This window comes from Poecilia mexicana, unplaced genomic scaffold (genome assembly GCF_051168715.1).
Source record: "Poecilia mexicana isolate PSO_F unplaced genomic scaffold, ASM5116871v1 scaffold_11, whole genome shotgun sequence".
Lineage (NCBI taxonomy): Eukaryota > Metazoa > Chordata > Actinopteri > Cyprinodontiformes > Poeciliidae > Poecilia > Poecilia mexicana.
This window is the reverse complement of record NW_028263380.1, coordinates 24132922-24152162: the sequence shown is the minus strand read 5'-3', so window position 1 is coordinate 24152162 and position 19241 is coordinate 24132922. Positions and strand designations below refer to the sequence as shown.

General features: G+C 38.2%; 1 protein-coding gene across 1 annotated transcript in view; it reads left to right on the top strand.

Annotated features, from left to right (window-relative positions):
- The window catches only part of dbpa (D site albumin promoter binding protein a), a 36427-nt gene extending 20276 nt beyond the window's left edge, over positions 1–16151 (top strand). Inside the window, exons 4-5 of the mRNA XM_014990209.2 lie at positions 9951–10204; positions 12233–16151. Coding sequence (XP_014845695.2) covers positions 9951–10204; positions 12233–12448 — 470 coding nt within the window. The 3' untranslated portion in view covers positions 12449–16151. The remainder of the gene's footprint in view (positions 1–9950; positions 10205–12232) is intronic.
- Positions 16152–19241: the final 3090 nt, after the last annotated feature.

Genomic DNA, 19241 nt, shown 5'->3' with positions numbered 1-19241 from the left:
ATTTTTTAGCATCTCCTAAATAAATTTTTCTTAAGCCTTTTTAAACACTTCACTGTTACTGAAAATAGTTAACTTTGAGCACTTACCTGTTGTTTTTGTTCTATGTTCATAGTGATCTGGTGAGATCGTCTGATCAGATCACTGGTTGGAGTCAAACAGGCTAAATCTCAGCAGAATCCAGGAACCAGACAATTTCTTAGTGGATCTCTGACCTCAATGGATGTAATAATACGTTATTATTTTCACCCTTATAACAGTGGTCATTGTGTTCAAACACCCTATTTTTGCTTCTGCATTCTTTTATTTCTTACTTTTAACATAATTTGATTTATTTTGGCAAATCTACAACATCAAACTGATAATTTACCAAAAAAGGAATAAAAAAGCCTTTTCCACCCTACTTGAGTCTGCAAAATGTTTTAAATTTATGTGACAAGTAAATAGCTGAGATTTAAGAAGACCTAAGCCTTTCAACAGACCGTCCTAAATGTTTTTGTTCCCTCTATTATGTTTGTCAGGACCTGTCAGTGCCTATTTACTTAACAACGAAGCAGAAATCCTCTTTTTATCTCAAATGTGTACAGAGAGAGAGAACAAAAAACGAATGCTGGCTTCAGTAAACAGCAGCATTTCATGGTAAACCTGCCATGTGGCATCTGCACGCCGTCATCTGATGCATTCAGAGGCCCAGTCAGTGTGTCATAATCTGATCTGACCACTGGCAGAGCGTCAGCGGTGATTTGGAAAGACGACGGTGACAGGAGGGGGAGGTCACTACGATCTCCATAATGCTGTGACATAACACGCAGTCGGTGTGTTGACACTGGGTGCAACACTCCCGGGGTGTGTCACCTGGACTCAGCTGTTTCTGGTGTGCGTCGGTGTTCTGGTGTTTTTGTACACTCATGTGAACACACACGTGCCTGTGTGTGTTTGTTCAAGTGTGCGAGTCCAGGCCTGTCTCGGTTTTTACGCACCGTCTGTCTTTTTTCAGATTCTCACGGTGAAGTTAGGAGACACAAGTCCCATTTTTTCCCATTTTTTTGAGCAATAGAAATTAATTGAAACCTGGATAAGCCAAAGCTAAACAATCATTCAAAGAAACTATTAAATTATTTTATTTGTATGTCATCTAGTTGACACATACTCCATTGTTATATGCAAGTAATTCAGTATTTGGTACTTTAAGAGAAATAAACTCTGAAGCTGACCCTGTGATGTTCAAGTCAAACTGAAAAATTTGATTAACTCTCAAAGCAATGAACTCCAACTATTTGCCTATAAACAAACCAACCCACCGTGTGCACTTTGTATATTTATGAGTGCAATAATAATCAGATAATGATCTGGGACATGTGCTTTGATGCATAAATGAGGATAAAATCATGGAATTAGATCATTTCCTGCTGAACCCAAACTACTACCGCTATCAAACTTCAAACAGTTTTATGTGTATCTGGAAAATCTGAGGCAAGCCAGACCTCAAAGAAAACTGGAAACCAGTATTGACCTGGAAGAGTCTGATCTCTAACAAGTCTGGAATTAAAACATCTCTCTGAATCCTGGGTGTTGCCTAAGATGAAGAATTAGGGCCAAAAAAGAAAATATTACGCGAATAAAGTTGTAGTATTATTTGACTTCATCATGTAATATCATTAGTTAATTCTCTTTATTTTTTCTTAGTATGACCCTAACACTGTCGTAGTTGCCAAAGACAGAAGAATTTAACTTGAAAGCATAAAGAGGCGGTGGAGCGTGGACCTGCCTCAATGTTTACATTCCAGGGAGGGAAGCCCTATTCATGTAACACACTCCTTATATCACATCGTGTTCTCTTCCCAGCTTGTAAATGGAAAAAAAAGAAAAGAAAAGCAGCTGCTGACAGAGTTCACAGCTTGTCTTTGTATCTTCCATGACAGAAACAAACAAAGAGGAAATGAAATGCTGCTCAAAGTCCTCATCTGATTATAGCTGCTGACAAGGTCTGCTGCGACTATTATTACTCATGCTGTTGTAAATGTTTCTAAAAGTAATGCTAAGCCCAAAGCTGTATCTGAAGGACTTTTGTCATAGCTGCTGCACAAGCCACAATTAGAATAGCAAAGATTCCTGCTACTGGACTGTGTTTCTGCACTGAAATCTTTTCTACTTGCTCCATTTTTCTGACTTACTAATGTGTCTGAAACAGAAACTTTGGCAATTTCTTTGTCATAGATGTAGTGTGAAATATCCAATTGATTGTTTCCATCATTTCTGTTTCAATCATCTTCGCCTGATTGAACGGCTGCCAATATGTTGCTTTTAAATATCACAACAGAAATGTTTGGTCCGAAATGACCTGCAGTATATGGCAAATCAGCAAAAATAATTACAATAAAATTTAAATATTTAATTGTAAAGCATTAGTTAAATCAATTTCATTATCTGACAGGTTTAAAATGAACTGGGTTAAACAAACAAGCTGATATGAAACTGTTCCAGCAATCATATTTAGAGGTGAAAAATAAAAGGTGTCTATTCCCTGATCATGTGTATTAATAACAGAATCTCTGTTTGATGTTGTATACGTTTTGGCACAACCAGCATAACAAAGGCACCGCCCGCCGGATTTACTCACCCAACATTAAAGTACAACGTTCCGCTCAGTTCACAGTGGTTCTGCTTTTGCCTCCGGGTGTAACGGCTGTGGAACAGTCTGAGCTTAACAGGACAATTAGGTAATTTTTTATAAGTATTTAATAACTTATTTGGAGTTTGTAGCTCATCTCGCATCTCCAATAATAAAAACAGCAGATTAGTATTTGCCTAATGGCTTATCTGAGCTGGCAGAGTTCCAAAGTGGACCTTTACCATCTAAAGACCACTCGTATTTCTCCAAAATGTTTATTTAAATGCTAGTGTGACTCTTGACCACTTTCTTTTTTGCATTACGTTGAAGTCTGTCAATATTTACATAGTAGAGAGGATAGCAATCTTCCATCTGAAATAATGTTGAAGTGGACTGGTTTTCTGTTTCCACTCAGAATAGAGAAATTAAACTAGAAAATTCACCATCATACTCAGTCAGGATGGTGGTTTAAATGTTCCACAGACATCATCAGAATTAGCATTTTGTGAATGTTTTAGGATGGTAGAAAAAGAAGAAGCTCAGCTCAGATTAGTTATTAGCTTCAGCATTTGGGAAACACTTATGGTGATACTAAACAAAGACATAAACAGCTTCTACTGCAGGTAATGACTGCACTGTCAAACTATACTAACTGTATTTATATATATTGTATTGGACACTTAATAATATAGTTACTTCCTGGTTTAAGTCTTTGGATGGATCACCGATAGTCAGCAGCACAGAACGGAGGAGGAGTGAATTTTTTTTGTGTTTAAATTTAAATGTGAAAAATTGTTTGCTTTCCAATATCTCTTATCTAAAGCAATTGGCATGACATTATTTCTGCATTTCTGTACATCTTCCCATTGTTAATAGCTATTTTTGCAGAATGGGCTTCATCAGGGAAGTGAGTGTTTATTTCGGTGGTTTTGAATGTTCTCCCAACCGGTAGGGTGTACCCCACCTCTCGCCCAATGATTGCTGGAGGTGGGCACAAGCTATCTCCTGCAATCCTGCACGGATAAGTGGGCATGGATAATGATGGCTGACTCACCAAAAATCATAAACACGTTTCTTTCTTGAGAGATTTCTCATACTGCCCATTGTTTCAATTTTGAGCCTCATTCCTCTGCATCATCTTATTTCATTGCATTACGCTGCGTTGAGCCGTGCTGTGTTAAATCAGAGTGGATCGTGGTTGACATTCAAATCAAACTGGATGAAATTGGTGTTTGCTGCTCATGAATCTGGAATCGGCCAGAGAGCAGAGCTGCTCTCGTAGAAATGCAAAATAAATAAGAGGAAAAGGTTCAAGGTCCAAACTCTTCCTAGCTGATAAGAACAGCTAAATTAAAATATGTTTTGCTGAAAACAATAAAAGTCAGCCCTGTTTTATTTAATGTTAGCCAATAAAAGAAAACACAACATTTTCATTTGCTGCTTCTTGTAATTGCTTTAAATTGTAGTGGGAACTCTTTTGAAGAACTAATTGAGTACAGTGCAGTAATTGTAAATACAATTTTAAAGGCTGCAATAAGAATTTGCTAAGGGTGAAAAGTCAGCGAAAAAGATACACAAAATTAGCTAAATTACAGTAATTTCTGCATGTTAATTGTTATCTTTCTCCTTGTATAATTAGCATGATTATCATTCTTTTTGTAATAGCTTTGCTTCCTTTTACTGCATAAGAAAGCTGATTCAGAAAATGACAACCTGATTTATTTTTAGGACAACATAGAATTAGTCTGTTTTTTTTTTCCAGCTTTTATTGCGTGTTTTCTCTTAAACATATTTCTGCATCACCTTCCTGCCAAAATGCCTTTTTTTGCAGCTGTGAGTTTGTTGCATTCAGATTTACATGTAGGTGGATCACGTGAGATTTTCAATGGATCAAACAAGAGATTAGTCAAGAGGAAGAGCTGCTCACCTGACTCTCGAACCGGAGGCTCTCTATTTTCTGCTGCTGTGGGCGTCTCTGCCCACGGCAGCTGATGTCTTCACATGTTGTTGGCAAACATCTGAGTGAAATGACAGCTCAAAATAAAATAAAAAAACAAAATAATCCTAAAAATGAAGCAAAGGAAAAGGTCTTGATGTATCAATATTCAATTCAGTTTCATTTTAAAACACTTTGCTGCTCTCAAAAATGAAAAATTAATGTTGCGACTCTCAAAGTTCTCCAGAGTTGTCATAGATGCTGATTGTTGTGGGCAGGAAGGATCTCCTGTAGCTGTCTGTAATGCAGCTCTTCTGAAGAAACCTGAGACTGAAGACACTGTTGGAAAGTGTCTTCATACTTGCTTCCTCTGTTCTAATAATGAAGGATTTTAACTTGTATTTCTTGACTTGATTAAGCATGATTAGGAATGAAACCTTTAAGATTATCTCACTAGATGGGCAAAGACCTTGAAAAGGTTTTATGTTTTCTTGTTGACATCATGACCTTTGTGTTCTGATAGGTTCATTTGCAAGATATTGGCGAATTTAAATCTTAGTTTCACATCATTTACTCACTGAAATATAAATGAATAAGAGCCTGGCGTGCAGAAATAGAGAAACACATAATCTCAGTTAAATTAATCCAAGCAGAGAGAATCAACGGCTGCTTCCTCCAAATGCCTCCTGCTCTCAGACAGGAAATGAAGCCAGACGGGGCCGCGTTAGGCGGCTGTTTACCCGGCAGCAGCAGAAGCCATGTTCTTGGATCAGCGTCAACTTTTCACCCAAAATGGCTTTTATTAGGACAAGGCTTTGGACAGACATATCCAGGATCAACCCCTTTCAGCTGCCAGAGAATCATCAGCAGGATTCACAGATGGAACAAATAATGTATAGATTCATATATTCCTCATATTTAGTGATTCTTTGTGATTAATAGGCAAGAGTGCAAAAAAAGAGCTTATGCATTGGTGCAAATGCATTTTTTTATATTTTGCGTCAAACGATACAGATGTTTTACTAATATTTTAAATATTTCTGGAGCTATAGTGCTCTAAGTTTTTTGATATGTTTTCTCTTGACATTCGGGTCTTTGTAATAAACTAAAAGGATGTGTTGTTCAAAAATACCAAAGCAAGTCAGCAGGCATGTTCAACCCAGAACTGAGACCCTTTTTCCCACCTAAGACCAATGCACAAAAAGCCAATGATGTACAGGGGACTGATCTGTTGCTGTAATGCCCCTGAGCTGCCTGTAGAGGCCATCAGAGAGCTGAAGAATCAGTGTATTTCAGTATGCTAGCGTTGTGGTAGTTCGGGAAAGAATGTATAGACGATGTATGATATGTGTAGCAACAGAGCGATGCGATTTAAAGGCTTAAAAAATAATGATCTGATGATCTGCTGGGATTTTCAAGCACTAGTATCTCTCATCCTTGCAGAATGGTCTGTTAAAGATGGCAAATCCATTGAAAGGAAGTTAGTTTGTCCTTTTTGACAACAGGCTCACCATAATTGGACAATATCAGTGGGACCCTTTGCTTGGTCTGATGAGTTTCTGTTTTAGTTGCCACTTCCATTTGGTAGGGTCAGAATCTTTGTGAACCTGATGGTGTGGATCCATCTTGCCCTGTATGAAGGGTTCATGCCGCTGCTGCTGGTGGTGTAATGGTATGCAGGTAATGCACCTTCAGGAAGTGTTGGAATGGGAAATTCATATCATGGATTTTTAGCTACCAAATCTGTGCCAATTGCATGATGCTATGTTGAATGTTTCTGAAATGTTATTAAATACAACACAAAGAATTAAGGCAGTTTGGAAGACAAAGACGGTCCAATCAAATACCAAAAAGATCTAATAAAGTGGCTGTCAAATGCAAGGGATCAAATTAAATTGATCCTTTGTAACAAAATATAAATTGCACATTATTCAGGTATAGTGCTCTGAGATTTTTTTTTATTGAATTAACACCGCATAAAAACAGGAATAAATTCAGTTTAAGACATTTTTTGAGTTTACCCTTGACTATTGAAGGTAACTTCTCAAAAGCTCAGAAAAAAGGCACCAACATTTTAGAGTATATAGAGGACAGGGTTGAAAAAGTCATGTAGGCTTTTATCAACTACTTGCTAAGTGGAGGTCTAAAAATTTTTCTTTTCTGCTTTGCTTGTTCTCTTTGCCGTGTACTCACTGGTAAAAATGACTTTTTATGCTTCTGGATATCTTGACTACTCAGTGCAGACTGGTAATCAATCAAGGACTTATAAACAAAAGTCACATGGACCCAAAATGCACCCAAATGTTTAGTATAGAGGGTTTTGGTAAGCTGTGATGATGTGGCAAAGAAGACATATTGATTCTTTCTCTACAAAAAAAGGCTCCGGTTTCAAAGTTTACACCAACACTTTTCTCTGCTAAATAAACAACGGCCAGACGTTCTTTAGAAAAATGTATTGAAAACCTTCCATAAGCTAATTATTAATCAAACATTTGAAAAGTGTATGTAAGTATGAGGGGTAAAAAGTAAGAAATCAAACAAGATTCAGTTTTACATCGTTACTGCTGAGGATGAAGAATCATGATGGTTGCATGTCACTATGCAGTTAAATCAAACCTCTACTTTGGATAAAACTGCATCCAATTGAAATTACGTAATGTGGTATAAGATGCGAAGTAAAAGTGTAAACCAGGGCCAGTTTTCTGCGCTCATCAAGGAAGCCATCAGCAAAGTCCAGAAGGAGCCAAACTGAATGTAAACAACACTAAGAAGATTTTATCTCCGAGTTCAGCCGGAGTTCAAATCTGAAAACCTCCACCATTCACAAAGTTTACATGTCCACTCAATGAGTAAATGTTTTCAGCTGGACGTCTTACAAGAAGGGATTCTCACAAAATTGCTTCACTTCATTCAGCCCTACCACTTTTCTTCATGCATTGTCAGTCAGAGGTTGGTTGTGTTTTTTTTAGCTGATCTGAATAATGACATGACTGACAGCAAGCAGCAGCAGCAGGTGGCAAGCAGCAAATCAGTGTCAGTTCTGCTGCTTTGACTGACATTCATGTAAAAAAAAAAAATGCTTTGCATGCAGAAAAAGCCCCGGAAAATGGTTTGTACGAAATACTTTCTGTCCTCAAGACAGTAAAGCAAGGTGAATTTGATGGCAAACCCATAGTTTCTATAGATAAATATTTGAAATATGTTCATTAAAAGCAGCTTTCTATATTTTTTGTGGTTACACATCGGGAAAAGCAGCAGAAAACTATGTGTGATGCTCCCACCACTGTTTTGGTTGATATTGTTCTCCATTTACACAGCTATTTATAAATGGTGGCACAAAGCCCGGAGCTCTGAAGTGTCTTACAAATGTTGCCACAATACATTTCTGACTAATGCCGAATGATTTCTAAGCTAACATTTGAATTTCTCCCTATTGAGGCGATATGTCCTTGCACTAAAATAAGGTTTCTCCAGTTAGCACAAACTGGAAAGAAATGTCATGATAACTAGCGAGTGCAATGATTTGGCTGAGAATGGACTTACTATTCCTGGTTCTGTGGCGTTCCGTTCAGAAAAGCAAAGATGGGCTAAAGCAGAATAGCTGCAGGCTAAAGAGCTCCATGGAAGGATTTCACATCCACTGGCACATAATGTACCAGCAGGATCCACTGGCTGATTTGGCCTTAATTAGGCTTTGTATTCCTGGTCATTTCGTACTCTCACTACACTATTTTAGGCCTAAAATAGTCTCAAATGTATGTACATTATGCATTCTTGAATCAACATTTTATTGTATGCAAGTGATCATTAATGTCTTATTGTAGATCTGAAGTGAAATTAGATTTTTAATGTGTCAAAGAACAGAAAGAAAATCCGACTTCTGCTCTGGCAAGTTTTTCTGACTCAACACTGACACCAGGTGGATAAACTTTGTCATTGCATTTTTTTTGCTTTGTTTAAGAACAAGTTTTAAGTGCCCAACAGATTTTAAAAGCAAGTTTTACACATTGAACACAACCATAATTAAGTAGAAAACAGCAGAGAGAAAAGGGGGAGGAAACAGCCAGAACTTCTTTACTGCTGTTCTGAGATGAACTGGAACATAATGTTCATGACCTGTGGGGTAATCCCCTTCATGGACATTTCAGGCTCAGGGTGAAGCCTGGGGGACAGAATGTACAGCTTTGGTTTATGCAACTCCAAAAACAGACCAATACCCCGAGGTTTTCATTATACCAAGAACTTGTTGAAAAAATATCTATGAATTTCCTGTTTCTAACAATAAATCTTAGAATCATCTGATTAATTGGTTATTTTTTAATAAGTATAAGTAATGATAACTAGTAGGAACAATTATTGTCAGCCTTTAACGTATAAAATAAATGTAAGTGCAGCATTATGATAATTTATAATTTATTTTATTTTATTTTTTAAGTTGATCAGAGTGTCCTGGAATGATCTGTAAATACTCTTTTTTTCTGTAACATAAATATGATCCATTTTTCTTAATATATCTTTCCTAATGGGAGAGTCAAGAAAACCAATCATACAAACAAGGCGGATGTATGTTAATTTATTTTACGGTAAAGGAAAATAAATATTATACTAAATGTCCATAACAACCATTAGATGCTACATGCTAACTGGTAAAGAGGCTTTTTTTTTGCATTCACTGTTAAGTGGCAGATCTGTGATGCTGTGGGCTTGCTTTGCTTGTAGTTGTAAGGGTTTTGAACTCTGTGAACCACCAGGGCACTTCACTCTGAAGACTTCTGTCAGCTTAAGATGGGTCGTTGTTGGGTCTTTCACCAGGATTATGATAATGGCTCTAAACATATGGACAAATCAGCACAGAACCGCTTCATCTGACACAAAATCGTAAAATCTCTTTCTTGGTCGTCTCATTCCATTTCCCTCTGTTGGGATCTTTTCCTCCATCATCTCCATCCTGTTTGCCTTCAGCTCTGCTGTTGCTCTCTGGCAGCAGATGGACTCTAATCTGCAGCTGAAAGTAAAACTCCATGATGATGATGATGATGATGATGAGTGGACAACCAAACGAGTAATTAAGCTGCTGTTTCTGTTTTCCTTGTATGCCGGTGGCGTGTAAAGCAGATCAGACATCAGTGGAAACATGAAGGCGATTAAAAGGACTTAGCACACAATTTAAATAATGTTTTGTTTGGTGGTGTAGTTACACTGAATTTAGTTATTTACTATCTCACTGAAACATTTAATATGTCTTAGAGTAAAAAATTTGGATGTAAAGATCCAATTTTTTAAATAAATAAATTGTGAATAATCTTGGAATTATGTGAAGATGAAATTAAATATGTATCCTGGGACACAGACATATCTGTCAGGAACCTAATAAAAATCCAAAAATACATATTTTGTTTTCCGTAGGTGGGCAGTCAGTGCCCCAGGACCCCTCGCCCACTTCCACCTGCCCTCCAGGGCCACCCGGGCCTCCGGCTGGTTCCAACGGCAGCAGCGACATCATGGTGAACTTTGACCCTGACCCGGCAGACCTGGCACTGTCCAGCGTGCCGGGGCAGGAGGCGTTTGACCCACGGCGGCATCGCTTCTCGGAGGACGAGCTGAAGCCTCAGCCGATGATCAAAAAGGCTCGCAAGATGCTGGTCCCAGACGAACAGAAGGTACTACATCTCCCACAATCCACTTCTGTCTGTTCACTGTAGCAGAGTGTTTCTTTGTTGAATCTCAGTGAGAGAAACGTGTTTAACTGTAGGTACATCAATCCAGCAAATACAAATTATGATCCACGCAAAATATAGATATATTTATAATTACATGTAATTTCATATTTACATTTTGGAGAGTTTAAATATTTTTGGTTGACTGGCTTCAAACTCTGTTGATCTAGATGCCACACTATAATTATGTGCTAAACGACACAATGAATATGTCAACATAACTCTGAATAGAGCATTTATTTCATGATTTGATCACATTTTGCAGAAAAAAAAGAGTTGACTTCCAATAATCAATCAGGGACTTTCTTCTGATTCAAATGACATGAGACAAAAAAATAAAAATCTAAATCTAAAGTCTTAACTTGATCATCACAAAGGTCACCGCTCTGTGCTGAAATAACTTAAAAAAAAAGAAAAAACCTTAGGGAGCGTGACGTCCAGCTGGTATTAATGCCTCTTGACAAGAGCTCTAAAATATTTTGTCCTCAGCTCGTTGCACAATAGGCAAAGCTGTGATCAATTGCTCATGGTTTCACAGTTCAGCACAGAGCAGCTGCATCTCCTGAAGCGCTTATAATTTATGGAGAGATGAAGGCACTCACCTCGCCGTGTTCAGTCGCGGTTAGTTTCATCAATCATGTGTGCAGCTATGGAAAAAAAAAAGATATTGGGTCAATCCTAAAGGTGAGTTTCATATCAGCGCAGCTCTTCACGGGCAAGATCAGCACTGCAAAACTAAAGTGCCGAGTATTTGTGAATCGCATCACAAATCAAATTATTTCACATGATTTTACGCCAACAGACACAGCGGCAGGAAATGTTTTATGCTAAGTGAGGTTTAACCTTTTGAGAAAATCTCCAAAAATAAACAAACAAACAAATAATGAAAATATGAAAACACCACAGCTGAGGTAACGTGTGACTCTTATTCTCACAATAATTGTTGCAGAAGTGCCTTTTTCTCTGCCTGTAGTCGTGGCCTGACGATAACCAGATGTAGATCGATCTGTAAAGGAAGCAGTAATTCTTTTGGACCCACGCTGATCCGCTCATCATAAATCGTTCAGATAGAAATCTCTGGTTTTGGTTTCTGTTTGACCTGTTTTTTCAGCTCTGTAGGCTCTTATGTTATTGCTCTGCCCAATAATCTCCTTCTTTGATCTTCAGTAGAAGTCAGAATTTTTCTATGTGACCTTCAAACTACAGTATTGCTGCAGGATTTCTGCAGAGGGTTTATTGGTTCAACAGAGCAGCTCAGCGGGTCTGCTTTGTACAGCTGGATTGGGAATTCGCTCCGGGTTTATTGAACAATGGGTTTTTATTGTGCATCTTTTCAAATGGCATGTTTTAGAGCCTCCAGTTAATGATTAATCAGTCACTAAATTAGTTGATGATTACTTTGATAATCACCATTAATTTTCAGCCCTAGTAGTGATATTTATTCTTCCACATTTGCTCACATTTTTCTAATCTTGCCTGATGTAAGCTTCATCTTCCAGTAGTTAGGCAAGCTTCAAGAAAATGTAGATTTTCATCTATCCATCCATTTTCTTCCACCCATTGGGGTTGGGAGAGGTGCTGGTGCCTATCTCCAATGGTCAACAGGCGAGAGGCGGGGTACACCCTGGACAAGTCACCAGTGGTCATTGTTCCCTAACGTTCTCCATCTGAGAATAGTCTAGGATGCTGTTAACCAGAATTGGGAGGTTATTTGCGATATATTGCGCAGCTCCACAAAAAACTAGGCTTACTTTGTAGCGTTTCTTCTGTTCTTGTGTGCTGTCGTAGCTTTAATGTTCTCTAGTTGTAAGCATTGAGCTGTTGTTGCCTTTTTTTCCTTTCCTGCCATCTTTCTACTCATCACATGACTGACCCTTGTCATCCCACTCTCTCTCCTCTTTTTCTTTTCTGTCCTCCTTTCACCTTTTCTCCCCCACACACCCCAACATACCACACCGGCGCCGCCGACAGGACGAGAAGTACTGGAGCAGGCGTTTGAAAAACAACGAGGCGGCCAAGCGCTCGCGAGACGCACGGCGGCTGAAGGAGAACCAGATCTCGGTGCGCGCCGCCTTCCTGGAGCGGGAGAACGCCACCCTCCGGCAGGAAGTGGCCGACATGAGGAAGGAGCTCGGCCGCTGCAGGAACATCATCAACAAGTACGAGAGTCGGCACGGAGACTTGTGAAGGCGGAGGAGGACGACGAAAGAGGGGAAGGATCTGGAGAGGAAGAGGAGTTGAGAGAAGGGTACGACCCAACGACAGCAGCACTTTAGTTGAAGTGGCGAGGGGGCAAAACCGGAGTAGATCTGCAGTAAGCGCTGTGTGACACCAGGCGCAAACATGGCCAGTTTGGTCGAGTTTTAGCAGGATGCCATGACTGAAAAGTGCAGCGATGCCACTTTCCCCCAGCTTGACTCTTCATATTTGCTGTTTCACTGAATCCACACTCTGTACTGTACGGTCACACCGCATCCGTCCCCTCCGACGCTGTGCTTGCGCCCGGTGTTGCACTGCGTTTTTTGCAGGTAGTGCATTCTGACCTGCTGCTCTGGCCAGTTCAAACAGGGTGTTGAGTTCACAGTATGCCAGTGAAATGTCACTTTTTAAGCTCAAGGCATGGACACAAGCCAGGAGAGATCAGAAGTGTAATTGTTTTATGGGGTTTTTCTATAACTAGTACAAAAATCTTATATTTTTGAACTGGGCAGGAAGGTAGAACTAGTCCAGCAAAATGGTGGGGGAGGAGGAGGAGGAGGAAGAAGTCATGCAGGGTTTTCGTCCAGAACGCAAAGAGATTTTGACAAATGATTACTGTATATTTTTCTATTAGCAGAGATATTAAGGAGGAGGATTTTAGAGACAATCTTTTGTACATTTTATATATTGGGGAAGGGGCGGGGATTTCAGCTGGACAGTCATGGGGCCACATATAACTCTTTTCCTCTCAGCTGATTATTGCTAGTAAACAAAAAGATCTATTTTCAATGTTACGGAGCGGGTTAGTCCGAGGAAGATGTGTAACAGAGAATGTATCAAGGTTGAATCAGGTATTTCACACAGACAAGGCGAGGTAACTCAGTAATGATCTTTTTTTCTTTGCGATGAAGGGAGACGGAAGCATGACCAGAGGGAGAAACAAAAACTGTATAGCTTAAAGAAACTTTAGTGTTCGTTTTTTTTTCCTTGTGAGCTCGGTTTGAGCACTTGAGTTGTTTTCTTCTACTTGATTCCGTGTCCGACTTTTAATAATCACAGGGCTTTTTTTTGTTGTGAAGGTGAAGGAGAAAAGGAAAAAAAATAATAATAACACAGGAAGTAATTAGCCATCCAAACAGCTGGATGTGAGCAGATGTTTGAGAGCAAAGAAAAAGAAAGCAGTGTTTTGCTGGCAGGTTTGCATTTAATTAGGAGAAGAGCTGCTCACGTGTGTTTTCTATTTACTCCTCAGTCATGTCCAGGAAATGCGCTAACTGGTTTAGGGTTGTGACTGAAAATGTCAGCATGCAGACACAAACACACACACAGACACGCCCAGTCCTCTCCCTCATTTGAATCTTTATTGTTGTTGGTGATGTTGTTATGGACTTCTATGGTGCTGACCTGATCCTCCACCTGACAAACACACACACACACAATAGACAATAATCATATTTACACATATGCAAACACACATCTCAAACACATTACTGAACTGCCTATATATTTTCTTTGTCTTTTATTCCTATTTTTAGTTCACATTTTCTTTCTTTTGTTGTGTAACGTAATGAAAACTCCTATATAGATTTACACACAAACACTTTGTCTATACTTCTCCTTCAAACTTTACCCAATGAGAAAGAGAAACGCACCCTACTGCTACTGTACCATACAACTGTACTATTAAATATTAAAGTATTCACTAGATATATATGTGTATACGATATATGCTTGAATTATGTGATTATAGTTGTAACATACATAATTGAATATATTACTGAAAAAAACAAGATTTCTCTCAGGTGTTTCTTTTTTTTTGTCTGAGGTATAAAATCTGTTCAACTATGATAATAAAAACAGACGCAAAAACATCTTTAATCAAAAACCAGATTTTTGGGAGGGTTTATTTGAAGAAAAAGTTGTAGTCTAATGTTTAGTTGTCAGTTTAGTCCAGTTTAAAACCAACTCACTTCAATATTTCATAGAAAGTTAAACAACAGGCCTCAGGACTTTTCACGAATCCCCACAGTTACTGTTGCTATGCCTGTCAAGCTCTGGATTCAGGAACGCCATAAAGGTTTAAGGTTTATTATGAGAGTTGACCACGAGGTGCTGCTACTTTGTATTGGTAATCGTGAAAAAGAAAAAAAAAACATTTATGTTAACACTGAAAGATGCAAACTTTCTACCATTGAGATTTCTACTGATTACATTTTAGATCCACCATCTTATCCAAATAGTTGTTTCTGGCTCCAAAAAAGCCCCGCTTGGTCAGAGCTCAATGCTAACATGCTAAAATGCTAATATCGAATCTCTTCCCACTGCATTTTCACCCCCATTGACACTGAAGCAGCATTTTAGTTTAAAAAAGTTGTTCCTATTTGTTTTATATGGAACTGTAAGCTGGGAGATAAATTCAAGACCTGGATCTCATTTTAACGAGAGAGTTTTTGTTAAAATAAGAAAGTTTCTCACGTTTAAATATTGAACAACAATAATATCTTTATTGTCTGATATTAAAATATACTAAACATGAACATTTCAAGACATTCTTTTACACTTTCATGTTAGTGACACTGTCACTATCACCACCTTCAGGCACTCGATCAGGTTTACAGCAATTTCATCTGTGCTGTTTTTTACAGTTTTTTCTACATTTTATTCAGATGCGGAAGAAGTTTGGAAATTTTTTATTTAGATAAAAGTGGAACCAGATGGAAATATACTTGTATAAAATTCTTCTAACATGATAATCATAAAAGTACTTTGAAGTCGAAGGACGTTTTGGACATTTTGTTTTGCTTCAGCACTGACATGCTATTTCAAAATTTCTGAATCAAAAGTTACAGACTTTCCAAATGCACCACAATGTTGTGCATTAAGTTCAAAGCTTGGCAGGCATCTGGCTGCGGTCTGTTACACACTAACAGAGGTAGGGATGTGAATCATTTTAGGACTGCCCAGTTCTTATTTACACATACCAACTGTACCCTTTTCTACCTGCGATTTAGTCACAGTTGTAATTATTGCTGCTCTTGTGTTTCTTTTAAATAGCTTTCTGCCTGTTTTCTTTAGGAGATGTTGTGTTTTGATTTTTGGCACATCACCCTTTGATTCCCAACAGCAGCTTTTATTCGATCTGCAGTGGGTATGTGTAAACCTTTTTCTTGTCCTCTTTTTAAGGTAATATTTCTAGTCTGACACAAACTTTTGACTATAAATCCCCATAAAAAGGAATCTCAAAGCTCCTTCCAAGTGCATATGAAGGTTTCTGTTCTTTCTTGAGATATCTGGGATTTATGATTTTCTTTCACACACACCTTTCAGAAACCTTTTGACAGTGCTATTTTTCTATGTAATTGTGTTGTTGAGCGTGTTGCAATTTTCTCTGGCGGGTTTTTGAGGCCCACTCTTCACATGGAGGCAGCAACAATTTGCTGCTGTCAACAATGCGGGTAATACTGACAATAACGACGATAACAATAATGGACACAGCCTTGATATTTCTTCTTCAACTTTGTGGATTCTCAGCCAACTTCTCCTTGTCGTGATTGACTGTTATGAACTACAAGCGCAACTCCAGCCGGACTCCTCACCAGTATTGTGCGCAGTCCACAGCGTTGATGGCATATGTTGGTATTTTTTTCTCCCTTCAGACACAAATAAAGGCTAATCCCTATTCACTGACAAAGCTTCTCAAGTGTCTTGATGTGTGATCGTAAAGTGAGCTCAAACCTTGCGACAAAACTGCCCTGACTATTATAGACAGTGCGTGAACCAGGAAGCTATTGAATAATCACTGACTTCATAGCAAAAAAATAATGACAAAGGAAAATCATCTGACTGGTGAACCTATGAAACACATTTCAGGTTTATGGTTGTGATTAAGTGTGTATCATAGTGCTAAAGTAGGACGACATAAGAAGTGGTGTTGCAGAACCAATTAATGTAAACGGATTTGAAGACCTTTTTCAAACAAAAAACTACGGTAAGAAAGATTATTCACAAATGCTAAACAATTCAAACGTCTGCCAGTTTTCTTGCAGTTCTCCAGTTGGCTGCTAAAAGCTATTAAATCATGGGGGTACTTAGTTTTTCACAAACGGCTTTTCTGTTTTGTCTCCAGTTTTGATGGCAGGAATATGTTGCATATTTATGGTCAGATCCTAATATATAAAGAGAAAATACAGGGAGGGACATTTTTCTCTTTTTATTGTGGTTATGTACTAGAGAGTTTTTATTTCACTCAATGAGTTAATTAACTTATTTACACAAAAAATGGTCAGGGCATAGTGTAAAGACTAACACTGCTCGCTCATGAACAACGTGTTAATGATGTTTGTTAGAAATTATTGTTTTTGGCTTTTTTTTCTCTTTTTTTGCTGTTTCCAAATGTTTCAATTTATTTTAGAGAGTCACATATTCAGTTCTTTTGCTATCTACCACACAATGTGTTTTTTTTTTTTTTTCATCTTTATCTGAAATGCAGGGCTATCTCTGAGACACTTATTTGTTTTTGTGTTATGTAACGTTTCCTAAATTTATTGTTGAAAAGTAGGGTACTAGATTATAAAAAAGTGTTTTTTTTTAGGATTCAGCTAAATCTTCTTCGCTCCCTCTTCTTTGATTTTTTTTGGATCCACATCATGGAGTAAATGTTGCAGGTCGTATGCATCAGCAGACCGTTGGGAGGCACTCAGAGCCTTCTGACAGAAGCTCAGACCTGCAGAGAATCTGCAGACACTATTTGTTAGCTTTGTCTCCTCGCCTCAGTGCTGCCCAGCGTCTGCGCTTACATGGGTCCTTCTTCATTCGACACGTGTCTCTGTGCGGATGCGTGCCCTAATGTGTGTTGCCATGGCTACCGCCATGAATTGTGGGTGTTTCTCAGTGAAACCCCTCCACTTAAGTTATGCAATGTACACCATTTCAAATCATTTGCCGTTTGTGTGTGTATGTGTGTGTGGGAGAGAGGATAGCGTCACCACCTGTATGCGGTGGGTTGTGTCAGCTGTTGGGTGATGTTGCTTTCACCAGCTCCCCCTCAGCATGTGGCCACCACCATCTGCCCAAACTGGTGTCGATATTCAGATCCAAATTAAGCAGAGCCGTCCTCCGTTTTCCCTGCATTGTTTAGCCTTATCTCACCGGGATTAGCCAGGGCTTCTACCTCTGCCCACTCAGCCGGAGACGGGGCTAGAAAGGCAGATTTTATATGACAAACCAGCACGAGTTGGCTTATAATTGCAAAGTGAAAGGAACATTATGTCTCGTTTCTAACATTTTTTTACAAATGAAAATCTTAAACGTGTGCTGTGTGTTTCAGGAAATTGCCTAGAAAAGTTTTTAAATTAGTTTATTTAAATATAAGTAGACTCACAATTTCCTTTTTCTTGTAGGAATTAATGTAATGATGGACATGAAAGGAAATATATATTAGCAAAGTGATTCCCAAGGAGGATTAGCATGAAATAAATCATCAACTGAAAGAAAAGAAACAAACAAAAAAAATCTTAAAGGCATGACTTTACAATTGACACATTTTTTTTGTCATCCACTTGTTGACTTCTCCAGTTTTTAAGAAACACTACAAAATATGCAGGCATGGTCAGGTCTGGATGTAGGGAAAATATCAGGCAGAGAGTTTACAACAAATACTGACTTAATAATATGTATTCTATGAAGGTATAAAAAGTGGAGTGAAACTGTAGTATGAAACAAAAACCAAGGTCTGCTAATGTATTCGTGTCCAGTATCTACACATTTTGTTCCATAAAATGAAACAATTTGAGTTTTTGAAATACATTGCTGTACTTTGACATGTTCAAGTATATATATATATATATATATATATATATATATATATATATATATATATATATATATATATATATATATATATATATATATATATATATATATATATATCACCAACTTTCCATAACCTAGGTAGGATCAAATTCTCAAACATAAGTAAAAGTATGAACAGCGGGGGGCAGCAGATTACCAAGGAGCTGTGGCTGTCAAACCACACACTCCATCAAACTAAAAATAGACACACAGTCATATATGTTTATGTATTTATGTTTGTTTTCACTGTCTGACTTTAAATGTTCTGTTTTAGCACAATTCGGATTACTAAAACCATTTCCACGTGCCAGAATAACGAGATATTTTTGGATAGAATTTCTTTAATCATCTTGCTGTCCTTTTCGTTAAAACTAAATGAGTTTTGGTCAAACGTTTGAAACATTCTCCTACAAGCTGCTCACAAATGTTTGCAGGAATTTTGCTCCACTCCTCCTGAAAACTGGTGTAACTGAGTCAGGTTTGTAGGTCACCTTGTGGTATTAAGTCGCAGATTAAATACCACAGTTTATTTAAAACAGGGTGTTGTGGTGACCGCTCCACAACATTAACCTTTGCTTTCCAATAAGCCACTTTGTAACAGATTTGGTGGAACGATGGGTGAATTTTGAAGTCACGTTTTTCTTCACCTTGTTGATGGTGTCTTGCAAAGTTTCCTCAGTTTTTAAAACATGACCTGTCGTCATCATCATGTCATCTACTTTAAGAGGTACACTCTTCCGTCTGCAGCAAAACACTAGAAAAATATAATTAACTTAAAAGGTTCCTTCTCTCTCCAAATGTAACAGTAGTAATTATGGCCAAACACTTATTTTGCATTTCAGCAGATAACACAATGTAGCTTTTCATATTATTTTGGCATTTAGCAAACAGAAAGCCATCTTGAAGCAATTTTGGTATTTCTAACTAAAAA